The sequence below is a fragment of the Polyergus mexicanus genome, unplaced genomic scaffold, assembly GCF_030449975.1.
Source record: "Polyergus mexicanus isolate NDT 795.1 unplaced genomic scaffold, iyPolMexi1.0 SCAF_14, whole genome shotgun sequence".
In the NCBI taxonomy this organism is placed as follows: domain Eukaryota; kingdom Metazoa; phylum Arthropoda; class Insecta; order Hymenoptera; family Formicidae; genus Polyergus; species Polyergus mexicanus.
In genome coordinates this window covers 2854752-2873309 of record NW_027223334.1, presented here as the reverse complement: position 1 = coordinate 2873309, position 18558 = coordinate 2854752, and the positions used below count along the sequence as shown (strand labels likewise).

Genomic DNA, 18558 nt, shown 5'->3' with positions numbered 1-18558 from the left:
CATTAAACAATTTTTAGGCCTCGTTGGATACTATCGTAGATTTATAAAAGATTTCTCAAGAATTGCTAAACCATTGACCGACTTATTAAAGAAGGATAAACTATTCATTTGGACTACCTTACAAGAAAACTCTTTTTACACACTTATAAATGAACTTTGCAAGGAACCCATTTTACAATATCCAAATTTTAACGAACCTTTCCTGCTAACCACAGATGCGAGTGGATACGCCATAGGAGGCGTATTGAGCCAAGGCGAAGCTAAAAAAGATTTACCAATATCTTATACTTCCAGAACGTTGAACGACGCCGAAAGAAAATACTCCACTATTGAAAAAGAGTGTCTGGCTGTTGTGTATTGTGTCACTCACTTCCGCCATTACCTATACGGCAGACGGTTTACCATCTTGACTGAGCATAAACCCTTGGTTTGGCTACACTCGATAAAAGACCCCAGCTCAAGGCTGTGGAAATGGAGGTTAAAACTTTCAGAATATGATTACGAAATAAATTATAAAGCGGGAAAAATTAACCTTGTCGCCGACGCTCTCTCTAGAAACCCATACACTTCAGATGTTTTCACGCTTCCTTTAACCATATTCAACGACAGCTCCAATGAGCACGAATCTCTTTTCTTTTATCAAACAGCCCAGTCGACTACTCAGCAATCTAGACCTTCCATTACTAATGATATACCCGAAAACCCTCCACAACGAATAATTATCAAAGATCTAAACGAGGATGCCTTATTAACCCCTCCCATCATTACCGATGAACCACAATTCCCATTTCTCGTAAACCCAGAAGAAGAAATAAATTCAAACGACCAACCAATGGAACTTGACGAGGACGAATCAATGTCGGACGAGAATTCCGAAAATGAAACAGATGAAACTGAAGCAGATTCCCCTCAACCCAGATCCTCGGACAACAAAAGTCCTTTTCAAATAAATGATACTCGTGACTCTCTACTCACTCGGAAGAATCACCACGTTATTTTCATAACCCTTAAGGGAGCCCCTTGTGATAAAGGAGCGAAAGGTTATCAGAGGGAAAATAAACTCCCAAAATATGAAGAACTTACATTCACAAGAGCGCGTATCACAAATTTAAATAATGAAAAATTTCTAATAAGTCTTCCGATAAAACAAGATGATAAAACCACTATTGAACGGAGCGATATTCAAAATTGTATTCGGTCACTACATGATGTTGTGATAGAACTGGGACTAAAATCTATTAGTATTGCTCAGAACGATTTATACGATACGATTCCCTGGAACTTTATGTTTAAAACTCTTAAAGGATTTTTAGTAGATTTATCTTTAACAATAACAATCTGCAAATCTCTAATTTGTTGTCCCGATGCAAGGGAACGACCGAACATTATTTACGAAAAACACGCTACAAAAATTGGAGGACATAAAGGCGTAAATAAAACTTATCACCGAATAAGACAGAATTATTATTGGCCCACAATGAAGAAGGATATACAAGAATACATCAAAAACTGCAGAAGCTGTCAAATAAAAAAACTTACCCGGGTGAAAACAAAACAACCTATGATGATTACTGATACTCCGGGAACCGCCTTCGATAAAATATCAATGGACGTTGTAGGACCATTGCCCATGACCAGCCGAAATAATTCCTATATCCTAACTATTCAAGATCTTTTGACAAAGTATTCAATCGCTACCCCTATGCAAACTGCAGATTCCCTTTCCATTGCTGACGCATTTATAAAAGATTTTATTTGTGTATACGGAGCACCAAAAGCCCTATTAACAGACCAAGCTCCAACCTTTTTCACTTCTTTAATGAAAACTATCGCTAGTTATTTCAAAATAAAACAATGTCGTACAACCGCTTATTACCCACAATCAAATGGATCCATCGAACAGTCTCATCACGTATTAACAGAATATCTAAAAATGTATACCAACTTGCATAGTGAATGGGATGAACATATAAAACCTGCTATGTTTGCTTATAATACATCCGTGCATGAAGGTACTAACTACACTCCTTTTGCCTTAGTTTTCGGACACCTCCCCAGGATCCCTTCTTCTTCCGTAGTTCCCGAAGAAGTAAACGAACAACCCTATCACGACTACCTTACTAATCTCTTTGATATTTTAAAAACTTCACAAAATTTAGCAAAAAACAATTTAATACAATCAAAGAAAAAAAGTAAGAGATATTACGATAGAAAAATCAATGTTCAAATGTTTAGAGTTAATAACGAAGTCTATTTACTAAAAGAACCAACAAAAGGAAAATTAGACGATCAGTATACAGGTCCTTACAAAATTCTTGAATTATTGCCAATGAGTAATGCTAGAATAGACTTCCGCGGAAAATCACGCGTAGTTCATATAAATAAATTGAAATTATGCAAAAGTACAAAAAGCACATACTATGTAGACCCAGGATGAAGGGAAGCGATAAGAGACAAATTTGTAATCGTGGCCTGGATCCCCGGATCTAGTAGCATTAAGAAGCATGAATTTCTCTAGTATTAGTTTTCTATTTTAACTACACGTAATTGTATACTCGTACTCCACACTATTGTAACACAAAACAACGCAAACACCTAACGCTCTTCGCAAATTTCTAAAATCAATTATAATATTTTTAGGCGTACCGAGCGATCCTACTCTCGTTGACCATAGCAACATTACTCTCTGGCACCCAGTCCATTATTGCGTACGACTGCGGAAGAGTCTACCTAAACGTAACCACCGTATCTCTACTGCGTTCGGGCGACTGCGACATTGACGTCGAAACACCGCTAACTACCAACACGTATATTCAACTATTGCAATTATCAAATTATGCGCACACGCATGCTTTCCAGTGTAAGGTAGAAATCTCAAGAACGATATCCCATTGCGGGATGCATTCTCACATTTCGGCAGTACATAATGGTTACGCAAATTATCTCCAAGAAACATCTCGCGCCAGATGCGTGCAAATGCACAAAGAAGGTCTTCTAAAAGTAGGAACCGCCGAAATTATAGACGGCCTTAAGCCTAACCATACATATTACAGAAGCGTCACGCTTGCCGGCAAAGTAAACGTGGACGGAGCATGCAAGGGCGTACAATATTCAGATTATTATGGCACATGGGACGACGTAATAGTCCAAGCAACCTTGAAAATCTCCCTCAGAGATTCATACGTGCCAGTTAAATTAAATGTGGAAAAAATAATGTTAAAATCAGGCACAGTTTGCGACCTAGCGGACGAATCCTGTATCGACTCGGACGATGGATACACCTTTTGGGAAGGTGTACCAAACACTGCATGCGGATTCGAGTCTTATGATGTATTATATGAAGGCACATCCACCAAAATCCAAGGCCTCCTAAATTCCCAAAACACCACAATTTTTACATTAGAGTCCCAAGATACTACCTTTGCATTAACGCTGACACGAAGACACACTATTTGTGGCTACACTCTATACGGCACAGAGCATCCAAAACTGTTTATCTTTGAGACCCAAAAGGGAAATATTTTTAAAGCAAGATCAAAAATCGCAGTAACCAATTTAGACCTGTTTACATACGCGAATTCAAAGTTCGTGTATGTTGAAAAATATATAAGAAATCAAATTACTTTATTATACAGAGACATCATCACACAGAAATGCGAATTAAAAAAGCAAGTAATTCAAAATACCTTGTCTCTGGCAGCAATACAGCCGGACGAATTCGCCTATCGAATGATGAAATCACCTGGCTATATGGCAGTGACTTCAGGCGAAGGAATCCATATTATTAAATGCATAGCCATAGAAGTCGCTTTGCGGAAAACCAATACTTGCTATACGGAACTACCGGTGACTTTTAGAAACGCTTCTCTATTTATGACACCAAAATCACATATAGTAATCAGGCACAGTACTATAAGGGACTGTAACCCATTACTTCCGATCCTATACAACATTGAAGGGACATGGCTCCAATTCAATCCTATCCCATCCATGGCTACCTCCCCATACGAAATTAAACCTCTCACAAAATTATCTTGGAAATACCTAGCCCCTAAATCTTTAGCCACTAGCGGCATTTATTCGCAACAAGATTTAGACGAATTAAGAGATCATATTATGTTTCCCGCAGAGAAAAACGCAGTTTTACATACCATCGCCCGAGGCTTTACCGGACAGTCAATACAATCCGATACAGTTTCATTACAAAACTTATTAGATGAGGGCGCGTTAAACAAAATTTATAATAATACGTTATCAAAAATTTGGGACGGTTTTACTACATTCGGTGCAGCGACCGCCGGAGTATTTGGCATTTTTATCATCATAAGAATTATTAAAATTGTATTTGACACACTAATCCACGGCTATGCGCTACACGCAGCTTATGGCTGTAGCTTACATTTACTCGGAGCTATCTGGAGCTCTTTCACACATTTACTATTGTATCTGGCGAACAGACCACAGCCGCAACCGGATGAGAATCCCGAAAATCCACCGGAACGCACGAACACAAACGTAGTACCTAATGCGCCAGCCGAAAACACAGAACCACACACCATACCTATTGTATATACATTCCAAGACATGCGTGCCAGACTGGACGAACAAATTTCGTAATAAAATCCTTTTAACCCGAAATTTAATCTAAGGGGGGTGGTGTGACGTCCTAGCCGCACGTCTAATTTTTCAATAAACATTAAATTTATTATTAATGCACCCATAGGAGGTGAAAATAAAATCCAAAGAAAATTGTTCGTTCACATAGAGAAAGTAATATTAAAGACAGTATCCGTATTTGCGAGTCACCCAGTATATAACCAACGCTCAAGCGCAAGCGGGTGACACAATAATAACCATACATTTATATATGCACACAGTAATATTAAGAATTTTATATTATAAATTATTACTGATATTTTACGACCACCGTGTATATAAATTTTACACGTATAAACCACATACACATCACATAAGCATATCTGCATAAGATAAAAACCCGTGCACCCCATAAGAGAACAGTATAATAAATTTTATATTCATACTAGTTGAACACCCGGTATATCCAAAATTGTACGAAACAGTAGAGATAGGTCTCTAGAATAAGAATCCGTCTTTAAAATCTCAATTCTGTCTTTTGCGCATCTTTTATACATGCAATTGATGTGTACATACGTGTATACAGGGTGATTCAAAACAACCTTCTGTCCTTACAATGTCATATACTTGACACTATTCTAAGACGATTTTTTCTTTGCCAAAATTTTTTCCGAGGCTTAGTTTTTAAATTATAAGCCAAAATAGTTAACGTATTATGGGCCGCGTACACAAGGCAGGCAGGAGCAGAGCAACTCACCGTCCCATACAGGTGATTACGTGAGGCGCTCGCTGCGATTAATTGTTTGCAGTGTTGCCAGAGTTGGTACAATTGTACCAGATTTGGTACTTTTTAAATTAAAAAGTACGTTGATACTACTTTGAAAAAAAGAGTGCAAATCTGGTACTATTTCGACATTTGTCGAATTCAATAATTTTTCGTCCGAAACAACCAATCAGATTATGCATTGAAAGTTGAGAATGATGATTGAAATTTGACAATTAAAACAAAAAAATTTTAACTCCTTTGTTCTTTTTTGTTCTGATTAGTCAAATTCCAATCTTAAATCTTCAATCTTCAATGCGTAGTTTGATGAGCTTAATAGATTATGCAAGGTTTAGATTGAGTTCCGAAATTCATTGGCAATGTTAGCAATGAATTTCGGAACGCAGCCTTAAAAATGTTCCAGTTCTACATTTTTACCATATTTTATGCTTCTATAACATATGTATATTTCTATTACACAGTTTATGTTGCATTATTATAGTTTATGTTATCTGTTTCTTGGAAAATTTTGATTATTATATATGTTTAATTCTATTATATAGTTTATATAGTATATTTTTATAGTTTGTGTGTGTTGCATTATTATAAGTATCGTCGTCTCTGTTCTTAAACAATTTTTTATCCGATAATAAAATGAAAAGGTAAATTTTTTTATATATTTTTATCAACTTTATTATACTTCGTATATTAATTAATATTAAAAATGTGTTTATATTTTAAGTTAGAAAAATGTATTTTTAGTTTATTTCTCTGTTGTGAATATATTTTGTATGATATATTTATTTCACAGGTGTAAAAGTTCTGATAAAATATCTGATAAAGCATCTAACAAAGAAAATGATTGCAGTATTGCTAAGAAAAGAAAAAATTATCAGCATAAATTTAACAATAATTGGACAAAACAATTTCCTTGGTTAAACAAATATAAAAATAACTATGCTTTTTGTAATCTATGTGATCTAAAACTTGTAGGTAGTTTTACTCATATAAAACGGCATGAGCAAACTAATAAACATAAAAGCAATTATCGAACATGCAAACAACATCCCAAAATGGAAACATTTGTTAAAACAGTTTTACATGAGAAAAAAGTTTATAGCGCTGAATTAAAATTAATCATGTTTTTACATGAGCATAATTTGCCATTTTTATTAATGGAACATTTACCAAAACTAATTTCATCAATATGTCCAGATTCAGATATTGCTAAAAGTATAAATTGTGGCAGGACAAAAGCAACAGTTATAACAAATGAATGTTTAGCTATAGAACAGCTAAGACTTTTAAAAAAACTTCTTTCAGAAGAAAAATGTTATTATTCCATAATTATAGATGAAACAACAGATGTTTCAATAAAAAAATGTTTAGCAGTAGTTATACGCTTTGTTTATAAAAATAAAGTAAGAGATAAATTTCTAGGTCTTATAGAAGTTCAATCTGCTTCTGCTGAAGCATTATTTAATGCAATAACTGAATTACTTACTAAAAATGAAATACCACTTCAGAAAATTATTGGCTTTGTTGCTGATAATGCAGCTGTTATGATGGGACAAAAATCGAGTGTTCGCACAAGATTTAAAGAATTAAATCCAAATATAATTACACTGAGTTGTATATGTCACTCATTACATTTGTGTTCTTCAAAAGCAACAACTAAATTGCCAAAATCTGTGGAAGAATTTGTAAGAAGCTTATATAACCATTTTGCTAGCAGTCCAAAGAGAAAAAGTAATTTAGAAGAGTACCAAAAGTTTTTAGATTTAAAACCTTATAAAATGCTGCGACCTTCTCAAACAAGATGGCTATCATTGCAAGTAAGTTCCTGATAAGCATAAACATTTCTTAATGCATTGTATTCAAATATTTGTCACATGACATAGAATGTCTAGCAATTTCAATTTTAAATGTTTGACCTATGCATGAAAGACTAAAACAGAAGAATAAAAAATAAATAATAAGTTCTACAATATTAATTTATTCATTAAAAATATAATTCTTAATTTTTTTATATATAAATTATGATAAACAAATATCTAGATATGATACACCCGAAATGTATGCTAATATTTATTAATTTTATATCCTAATATCTAATAATTTAAAATGTGAAAGCATTGATGATATCTATTGTATTTTAAAACCGCTTTTTTACTAATAGGCTGTCGTCGACAGAGTACTTCTATTGTGGGATTCTTTTACATTATATTTTACGAATGCTGTATTCGAAGAGGATAAGCTACATGTAACGGATGCAGTACTTAATAACTTAAATAATCCTGTTTTCAAAATATATCTTATATTTTTATCATATATATTAGACATTATAAATAAGATGAATCTTAATTTTCAAGGTGAAGGTACTCAAATTCACATATTGCATACCCAATTCACTACTTTATATAAGAATGTATTAAGAAATTATATTCAAAAAGGGATTGTTGATAAAATTGATTTATCACAAATAAATCCAACTAATCCTGATTATTATTTAAAGTTAGAAGATATTTATATGGGTGCAAATGTACAACTTTTTTTAAATGATCATTCAATATGCCCAGAAGAATTAAATAAGATCAGAATTAATATTTTGAATTTTTACGTAGAGTTATGTCAACAAATAAGAAAGCGATTCGATTTTAATGATAAACTTCTGATATTTCTTACCAATTTTCATCCTAAACGAGCACTAAATGGAAGTGTTGCTACGATAGCACAAGCAGCAGAAATATTTAAAAATTTGTTTTCTAACGTAGAAAATTTAAATAGTGAATGGAGGCAATTACAGGATGTGCAATATCTTAAAAAATTTGAGAATGCTTCATTTGACCAATTTTGGATGGAAGTATTTCAAATGAAAAATGAGTTAAATGAAGAAATGTTTCCTAATTTAAATCAATTAATTAAAGGCGTTATGTGCTTGCCACACTCTTCTGCATCCGTAGAGAGAGTTTTTTCTTAATTAAATTTAATTAAGACCGATTTACGAAATAGATTAGATATCAAAACATGTAACTCAATTATATTAGCAAAACAACTTATAGATGATGAAAATTATTATACATGGGAACCTTCTGAAACATTAATAAAAAATAAAGCAAAATATTAAATGCATATTTAAGCTTGTGTTTAATGTATTCAAGTAATTTTAATTTATTTCTTTTCTGCTTTTTCTCAAGATAGGATATATAATTTTTAAATTGTTATATATATATATATGATTCAGTCTGGTACTTTTTATCATATATCTGGTACAATCTGGTACTTTTTTATCATTTAGTTGGTACAAAATATTTTTTTACGCTGGCAACACTGATTACGCATTGTGCCTTCGTGTTACAACAAAAAGTGATCGTTTCCAGTGATCGGTTTTGTGTCGAGAATTATTTGTTGACCGTATCGTATGTTTAATTATTAGTATTGGGCTCTGCAATGGATGACTCTGCGAGAGCAAGCATAGATAGTATATTATTCTGAACCGCAGAAATATACATGTGTGCTGCATTCTTTCTCTGCGCGATCTTTTTTTGTTTTTTTTTTGTCTCAACTCTCTGCGACTTGTCTGACAAAGATAATTGTACAATAATAATTGTAGAACTCTACACAAGCCAAAGACTGTAAGTATATATATATATATATAAATAAGTGTTTATTAGACGACTGATTATGTTATATATATCTATATAACTGATGTTCACCATTTCTACGCTTTTTCTTACAGAAAGACTGAACTCTCCATTAAAAAGATTTCTTAGAGAAATCTGTTGTTCTCTTTATCTCATTGTTAGTGACAATTTATTTGACGCAATAGAAAGCTTATAGCCAAAGACTGTAAGTATATTTAGTACGTGTTTATTGGACGACTGATTATGTTATAATATATATATATTTATCCATATAACTGATGTTTACCATTGCTATGTTTTTTCTTACAGAAAGACTGAACTCTCCATTAAAAGGATTTCTTAGAGAAATCTGTTGTTCTCTTTATATCATTGTCAGCGACAATTTATTTGACGCAATAGAAAGCTTATACAAGCCAAAGACTGTAAGTATATTTAGTGTTTATTAGACAACTGATTATGTTATTATATATATATATATATATATATATATATATATATATATATAATTGTAACAATTATATAAATTGATACATTAAGAACATATAACTGTAATAAAATTAATGTATAACATAATATTGCTACTGATTTAATATATTTATATAGTTGTTATATAAATATTACATGTATATTCAAAAACATTTGAAAATTATGATGTAACATTTATATAACAAATATATAAATATCAAATCAGTAACAATGACGTTATATTTTCATTTTATAATAGTTATGTTCTTAATGTAACAATAATATAATATTATATAATTGTCACAATTAAATGTATAACGGCTATATAACATTTTTGCTTCCTTGAGTGGGAAATTACAAGGAATGAGAGTGTTACATGTTATAATCTTGTAATATTACTTGTTATATTCCGTTATACTGAATTATGTAACCGTTATAACATAGTTACAAAAGTGTGTTTGCTGGGCATGTACTTTGATATATTTCAAACTTTTTTTGTTAATAACTTTTTAATAAGCAACGAGCGACGATTAAATTAGAAGAAAAAGTTACTCAGAATTGTGTCCTTGACAACATATATCAAGATCATTGAAATCGGTGAGGTCGACCTTAATCTTAAGTTTTACCAAACATTTGAATCAAAATTGAGAATGACATACCGAAATTTTAAATTATCACTCGTGATCGCAAATCCTGTTTCACAACTTGGGCAAACCAAAGCGCGAGATTTTCATGCCAGAATGGTGACAACTTCATTAATTTTGGCATTGATGCGAGACTCACGAGGACGTGGGGATCGCATCAAGGTACGTCGCGTCGTTGTCCAAGGGCATGGGCTCATGTGGTACAAAGTATTTGATCGACATCGTGTAATGTAAATAGTCAATCACATCACACGATTACACGTGAATATTCGCGACAAAATTGATGTTCACGCTGAGGTGGTGCAAATGAAACAGAGTCTTTGTTCTTATCAATCTTTCTTCGTGGACTGCGTCACATGGCACAAAAAAAGGCACGCACTGCGATATAATGATCACATAAAGTATATGAACACGTGGCAATCATGCTTAGAATTACTACGGCGTAATTACTGCACGAGAAACATACGGAATACGCGGAGTACAATGGGAACTCGCACAATCACATAGGCGTGTGATCGCGAAAGATGGTAATTACATCGGGCCATCAAAACTGTGTAAAACCGTTATTGCGTCATACCGATTATAACCAATTAATATAGCACTGTTACTTGGCGATCAACACTAGGAAAGGATATGACGCAATTAATTACTCCAGCGATATCCAAAATAAAGAATTCGATAACTTTATTAAAATATCACAGTATAAAATGCATAGCACGGAGACACGTGCTAATCATAAAGATGGCGAAACAAGACTGTACTCGTACTGACTCTCGCACACTGGACGCGATGAGCGATAGACGATATCCAATGAGAGTTCTGCTTTTTCGGAAAACAGAGCTCTCATTGGATATCGTTCATCGTTCATCGCGACCACCAAGTTTCCAGCCAGCTACCTACATTAGTAATTAAACTTACGATACATGAAACAAATCAGTTTAATTTGCTTTTTCATAATATACATTTTTTATAATTTGTTCCATTTTACTTTTTTATAAATAAATGATAAAGTTACTAACAATGTAAACGTCAATAGAAACAAAAATCCTTATAATTTAAGAGTTTTCAAGGTATAGAAACATTGCTCCTTTTTTGTTTGAATTTGCTCTACCTTTAAAAATTAATTATCTATAGTATTTATTAAGAAAAAAATTAATAATTGCTTTATATATTTTGCAGAATGTTAAGACATTGTGCGCATGCGCAAAAGTATTTAGCGTCTGCGCAACACAAACCGAGTGCGTTATTTTTCAAATTATTTATTTTTTTTAAATTCATTAAAGAAATATTAACATTGAAAAAAATGATTGAAATCAAATAAATATTTATCACTTTCTCACACAACATTTATTTGAAATTGTAAAAATAAAAATTAAAACTAAGAGACATTTCAATCGAAAAATTGGCGACAATGTGAAAGCATCATTGGCTTTAATTGAGTTACAAAGCCATACCAACCCAATTGAATCGACCGAAATTACTTCAAGCAATAAAGTGATAAGTATCGGTGGAGATATAAATAACGTGAATATTGATACACGAAGTCCTGCCTTTCAGCCAACTAATGTATTATTAAGTAAAGAGATTCGCGAAAATGTCTCTAAATTAAATTTTCATGTCAACAATATCGAAGAAAGTTCTTTAAATAATATATCTGTTTTAAATAATTCTATGGTATCTTTAAATAGCGTTGATAATGATAGGGACATAATAAATAGTAATAATGATTTATCCACTTGTGCCAAAAATAAAGATAAAGATATATCATTGCGAAAAAAATTAGCAACATGGGCCATTGAAGAAAATATTACTCAAAATAGTTTTAAAAAACTTTTAGAAATTCTTCGAAATGAAAATAATTTGACCTCATTTCATAATTTACCAAAAGATCCGAGAACAATGTTATTTACTCCAAGCAATCTTACTTCTGTAAAAATGAGCATCGGTTTCTTTTATTACTTTGGGATTGCACAGTCAATTAATATATTAATTAATCAATATGGCGTATTCCTTCCTAATTGTACATCTTTTGAATTAGCTTTAAATGTAGATGGTTTGCCTATTAGTAAAAGCAGTTCAAATTGTTTATGGCCAATATTAGTTCAAATAAAATCTATTAAAGTTTTGAAAAAATATGTTTTAATGGTAGCTCTGTATCATGGTAATGGTAAACCGAAAAACCCGAATGAATATTTAAAAGAATTTGTAAATGAAGCAATTTACTTGACTACAAATGGAATTTTTATTAAAAATCAAAAATATGATTTTAAAATAAAAGTTATAATATGTGACACGCCCGCTAAATCTTATATTTTGAATATAAAAAACCATACCGGCTATTATAGCTGCACTAAATGCAAGATAGAAGGTTGTTTGATTAATAATGTATTGTGCTTTCCACAGACAAATATTATAAAGAGAACAGATGTTGAATTTAGAAACAACATGATGAAGATTATCACAAAGGGATAACCATTTTAACAAATTTGCCTCATTTTCATATGATTAAAGATGTTATATTAGATTACATGCATCTTATTTGTTTAGGGGTTATGAAAAGATTGATTACACATAAAAAATATGGTTGGGTATTTGGTAAACAACCATATAAGCTTTCATATGGACAAGTAGAATCAATTTCAAATAAAATCAAAAACTTAAATAAATATATTCCTGTTGAATTTCCACGTAAAGGTAGATCGCTTGAAGAATGTCCTCGTTTCAAGGCAACGGAATTTAAACTTATACTATTATATACAGGACCTGTAATTTTCAAACAAATTCTTTCAAAAAATAATTATTACCATTTCTTGACATTACATGTTGCTACTTTAATAATGTGTAGTAACAAATTCTGCAAAAGAATAGATATGGTGAATTATGCAAAAGATCTAATGAAATGCTTTGTTGAAACAAGTATCGATATTTATGGTCAAGATTTTGTTTCTTATAACGTACATAATTTGTTACACATACATGAGGATGTTATACGATTTGGCAATTTAAATGAATTTTCAGCTTTCCCGTTCGAGAATTATATGATACAATTTAAAAAAATGATAAGAAAAAAAGAAAAACCACTTGAACAAATAATACGTCGTGTTTTCGAATATAATAATATTCCAAGATTAGAAAATCACTCTGAAAATAATATTGTCGCCAAAGAACACTATAACGGACCCTTATTACCAAATTGTTTATAGGTCAATATAAAGAATTAAAATTAAAATCCTGTACTTTCAAATTAAGCACTGCTGATTGTTATGCACAAATGTTTGATAATGACATTGTTAAAATATGCAACATAACATACTGTAGTAATGTTATTTGTATTATTTAGCAAACGTTTCTCGAGAAAAAATCATTTTTTATAAAACCTTGTGACTCTGCAATTCTAGGTATTTATACTGTAAGCCTTAACAAACTTAGTCGTTTAAAAATATATCCATTATTAAAAATTAAATGCAAATTAATATTGTTGCCATATGACGATAATAATGCAGTAATTTTTCCTTTGTTACACATATAAATAAAATTTTAATATTTTTCCTGAAAGTTCCCTTAAAGTGCAAAAACAATAAGTTTTAACTAATTAATCAATTATTAAAATTTTGTATCAGTTACTCGTATCTCATTAAGTTCTATCCATTTGGTAAGGCATTGAATGGTTGCTGTCATCATTACGTAGCGCTTACTAGAAATGTTGCTAGGATACTAATACTTTGGAGAGCTAAATAATATTTTATTATTAATTCGAATGTAAATCTAAAACGAGATTTTAATTTATTATCTATTCCTAAATATTTAATTTCACTGACTCTGATGTTGCAGTCTTTATTTAAATAATTGGCAATTTACATGTATAAATCTTTGTATACTTTGCATTCTTTCCATCTAATATTAAATAATTTTATGAAATAAAATACGTCATTTTAATAAAAACAGTCTTTATTTTTGAATATTTCAATTCCATTATATTTTGTACTTTGAATTTGTCTTCGTAAATTGATTTTAAAGTTTTAGATCATTTCCTATTTCTTTTGAAAGATTCTTTGATTTTTCTTTTAAAGATCTTTAATACCAACTATTTTTATACATGGATATAAGTTTCATTTTATAAATACCATATGATTGAGACAACCTATCTTGTAAGCATTCTTTCAGTTTCATATTTCATTATTTATTTTTATTACTATTTCATCATCTCAAATACTTTTTTCATTTTTAATATTAATTTTTAATTTTAATTTAACTTTTTTGATTGTACTTGTTTTGTTGCATTATTATTTTATTTTTTATTTAGTTTAATATTATTAACAGAATATTTACATTTTTTTATTGTTATGTTATTTATGTTTTCTATGTTACTTACTGCATTGCCATAAAAATTTTATTGCTTGACAGATTGCTTTGAATATTTCTTTAAATAATAATTTCATCTATTTGGGTTTTAAGCATGCAACTCTTAAATGCATACAGACTTTTTATTATCTTCACCATGATATGTATAGATATGTTACAAATTTGATACAGAATGAAAAAGCAACGAGCTTGTGCAACCTGTGCACGTTCAAACTTGTGTATCCGTTGCCGTATCATCTCTTTGATTTCAGCGAAATATCGACATTAAGTTGTTCAAGTCCATTGTGTATCATTGTGTCCAGCTTTTGATATGTAATATTGCAATCAGTCCCATCTTAACACTGTGATGCTACGGGGATATGATACAAGCAATAAGTCCGTACGTAGCTAAACTTCACTCTGCCTGAACAGGCTATTTGTATTTTTCAGAAATATAGGATGGTGCATTTGCCATTTTCAAATAGATGATTCCGTAGAAGTTGTTCCAAATAATTGGATAACTAATGACAGCCAATGTATGTGGTTATTGACGACAAAACCATCTAAATTATCTGAGCTTATCAAAAACAAAAACATTCCAAGAGATGATTGGAAAACAATGAGTGTCAGAATTTTAGGACGATATGGTAAATATTATATCTATAAAATACTTTAATATATTTAAATTGCAGTTTCTTATGCTTATATATTTTTAAGAATTTGTATATTGTATATAATTTGTATATAATTTTTTATAACTTAAATAGTATGTAAAACAGAATAAATATAATAATAAAATTGAAACAATTGCAACAGTTTAAATCTTGTTTTTTTTTTAATTTGTTACGGACAATGATCTTTTGAAATATATAAGTTTGAAATTCTATCATATAGTTAACCTATAATGGAAAATGTAATCTTATTTTATGCATTTTTTTCATCTACATAATTGTAAATATGCACTTAACACTCTATAAAGTTTGCTGTATTTAATTAATAAATAAATGTTTATGTTTTATCTATATTTTTATAATTTTAGCTTTTAGTTTATTTATTAAAAATTGTTTAATTAATTGAATAGTAAATAGAACTTTACTATATATAAATAAGATTTTTTAAAGAAAGAATTTTTATCAAGTAACATTAATTTAACTATTTACTTATAATATTTTTTCTAGACGACTATAAAACAGCTCAAAGAAAATGCAAAACAGCATTGGATAAAGATAATTTCTCATCATTATCTGAATCTGCTGAATATGGAAAAGGACTTCGTGTACCGAAACGTAAAAGAAAATACAGTGATATAGACACCGATACGGAAAGCGAGTGTAGCAAAAAGGAATTGTCTATTAATTTTCCCACATATAAGACAGATAAGACTATATTTTCACCAAATTCGGCACATAAAGGTACAGTTAATTGAGTGAAAAAATTATGAAGAATTTTTCTAAGAAGTTTGTTCTTTTCAGATTCAGTTAATAAAGCACGGATCGATAAATTGAATAATAATGTTTACCAATTCAGTGAAAGAAAGAAGCAAAATTCTGATAATATTTTAGCTGATATCCATACTAATTTTCAAAAACACGCAAATGAAAGGTAATATGTATGGAGAAAATATGTTTCAGTACTACAATGCATATTGCAGGATTGGGAACGTTACTCTATAAAAGTAACGCGTTACCGTTACCGTTATTTTTTGTAAAAAGTAACTCGTTACCGTTACTCGTTACTGATTTTAAAAAGTAACGCGTTACCGTTACCGTTACTTAAAAAGTAACGATTCGTTACTTTTCCGTTACGTTTTTTGTTTTTTGTAATGCTAAAATATGCTATTAGATTATAAAATTATTTAATAATCAATATTAAATGTAATAATCTATGTTCAATATTAAATCTAATAATCTATGAATTAAAAACTCTAAATTAGTCTCTATATAGTAAGCGCTTTTTATATTAAACTTATTTAATGATTCTAAATTTTTATATTAATATCTTTACTTTTTAATATACTTATCTTTATAGGAAATTTAAATTGTAATTTACAAATTTCAATTTTGTTGAAAATTTTTATCAAACATTATTTTTAAATATTGATAAGAGAAATATTGATATTATTAAGAGTGTATCCCAATATTCATTGTCAGTATTGTAAAATCTATAATTTACGTTAATATAGATTTTCAGTACTGGCATTGACTATCAGAATGCAGCCTATGATAGAAGGCTACAAAATATTTTTCAAAAAATATTGTACATCTATTGAATAGATATAAGATAATAAAAACCAAAAAATAACGATAAAAGTAACGGCTGATTCGTTACCGTTACTGTAAAAATGTAACGACATTACCGTTATCGTTACAAACAGAAAAAAGTAACGATGGTTAACAAAAAAAAAGTAACTGTAACGGTAACGACGTTACAAGTAACGCGTTACTTCCCAACCCTGGCATATTGCTAAGCATATTTTCTAATTCACTTGCAACAATTCGTAAAATGTGTTAAAACTCTGTTTTGTATTCATTTAATGTTTTGAATTTTTTAGAATTTCAACGCCAAGTTCTACGACACCTACATAGCATTAATGGCCGAATGGGGGAATTAAATGAACACGTAGAATCATTAAAGCAGCCTAATTTTCTCGTTGATCAAGAAAATATGAATCAAAATATTACAAATGAAATCTCATTACAATGCATAGAAAGCTTGCCAGTGAAATCAAACGTCGAGCTTCAAGAAATTGAGAGAACTTTACAAGATAAACAAACCTTCGATGACGTGGTAAGATGATTGTTATATTACTAAAATTGTTCCATAATTATATAAATGAATGTATATATATTTTATATGATAATCTTTTAGGCTACGGAATTGTCGAAAATGGGCGGTAGTAATCTACGAATCATTGTCAAAAAAGTGATGTGTCGAATTTTAATACCGGAAATTGGAAGAGAATACAGCTGGAAGGGACACAAGGGAAACCTGATTTTTAAGGATTTAATCCTGGCGAAATTAGTCCTTAGTAAGTATTACAAATTTTATCTTAATTTTTATATGATTTTTAGAAAGGTTATATTTTATTTTTTGTATTTAACTAATTAATAAATTGAGAATATTTTAACCATTCAAGATTTTAGTGAAATTTATTTGATCAAAAATGTTTAAATTGCAATGGAAAATAAAAGAAATTTCAAAGAAATTTGGTAGGATATCTATATGAAGAAAAATAATCAAAATAATATTTTTTATCATTTCAGAATCCGTAAGACACCACAAATAAAAGTCATGTGAATATAACAGATAATGAAATTATCAACATCATTAAAACTTGGTTGGTAAAAGCCAAATTAAAAACAAAACAACCAGTACAGCAAGATGAAGCCAACCGTTCAATGTGTGATAGCGAACATTAAGAACGTTAGAAGTTCCTTCAAGTATCGCCTTAAAGTACAAATTTAATAATTGTGATAGTTATTGTAAAGGCCTAGATGCAATTGAATAATATACTGTATTTGTGATAGTTACTGTTGAGAATAAAAGATAATCGCGTTTCGTACGAACTGGGGTTCTTTCTGCGCATGCGTGGCAGGGTGCAGGCGAACAGCGATCGTGCGCTTTCTAGTGACGATCGTCAGTCAGTCGTACTGTAACTCGCGTAGAAGAAACACGTACTAGTCAAGCAAATAAACGATATCTAAGTACATTTCATAAACCTGTCTCTCTCTCTCCGTCTTCCCTTTCACTCAATCTGCTTTAACAGGTTATGGGCCCAGTTACCAATCCTGTGCAATAGTTGTGTGGAAGGTAGAGAGAGTTTTTTTTCTCGAGAAGTTTCCGTCAAAAACACGTGGCGGAAAGCTCGCCATTGTCGGTCGTACGTAAGTGTGAGACCGGGCTCATGTGAACAAGAGATTTGCATCCGCGATGTCAGTAGGCATCTCAGTAAAGAGCGTCAAGAACTTCGACGGGACGAACTTTCAGGGATGGAAGGCGCAAATAAACGCATTATTCCTGATCAACGATGTTCTGGACGTGGTAGAGGGCATAAGAAGAGCACCGGCAGTCGTTGCCGGAAACGAGGCCGAGTTAAAAAGGTTTA

General features: G+C 30.9%; 1 protein-coding gene and 2 pseudogenes across 1 annotated transcript; all 3 read left to right on the top strand.

Moving 5' to 3' along the window:
• The first annotated feature begins 2576 nt into the window (after positions 1–2576).
• LOC138939164 (uncharacterized) lies at positions 2577–5066 on the top strand. The gene has a single exon (XM_070306759.1). The coding sequence runs from the start codon at positions 2899–2901 to the stop codon at positions 4615–4617; it is 1719 nt and encodes a 572-aa protein (XP_070162860.1). The 5' UTR covers positions 2577–2898; the 3' UTR covers positions 4618–5066.
• Positions 5067–10853: 5787 nt separating this feature from the next.
• LOC138939513 (uncharacterized) lies at positions 10854–13525 on the top strand (annotated as a pseudogene).
• A 1090-nt stretch (positions 13526–14615) lies between these two features.
• On the top strand, positions 14616–18220 carry LOC138939512 (uncharacterized; annotated as a pseudogene).
• Positions 18221–18558: the final 338 nt, after the last annotated feature.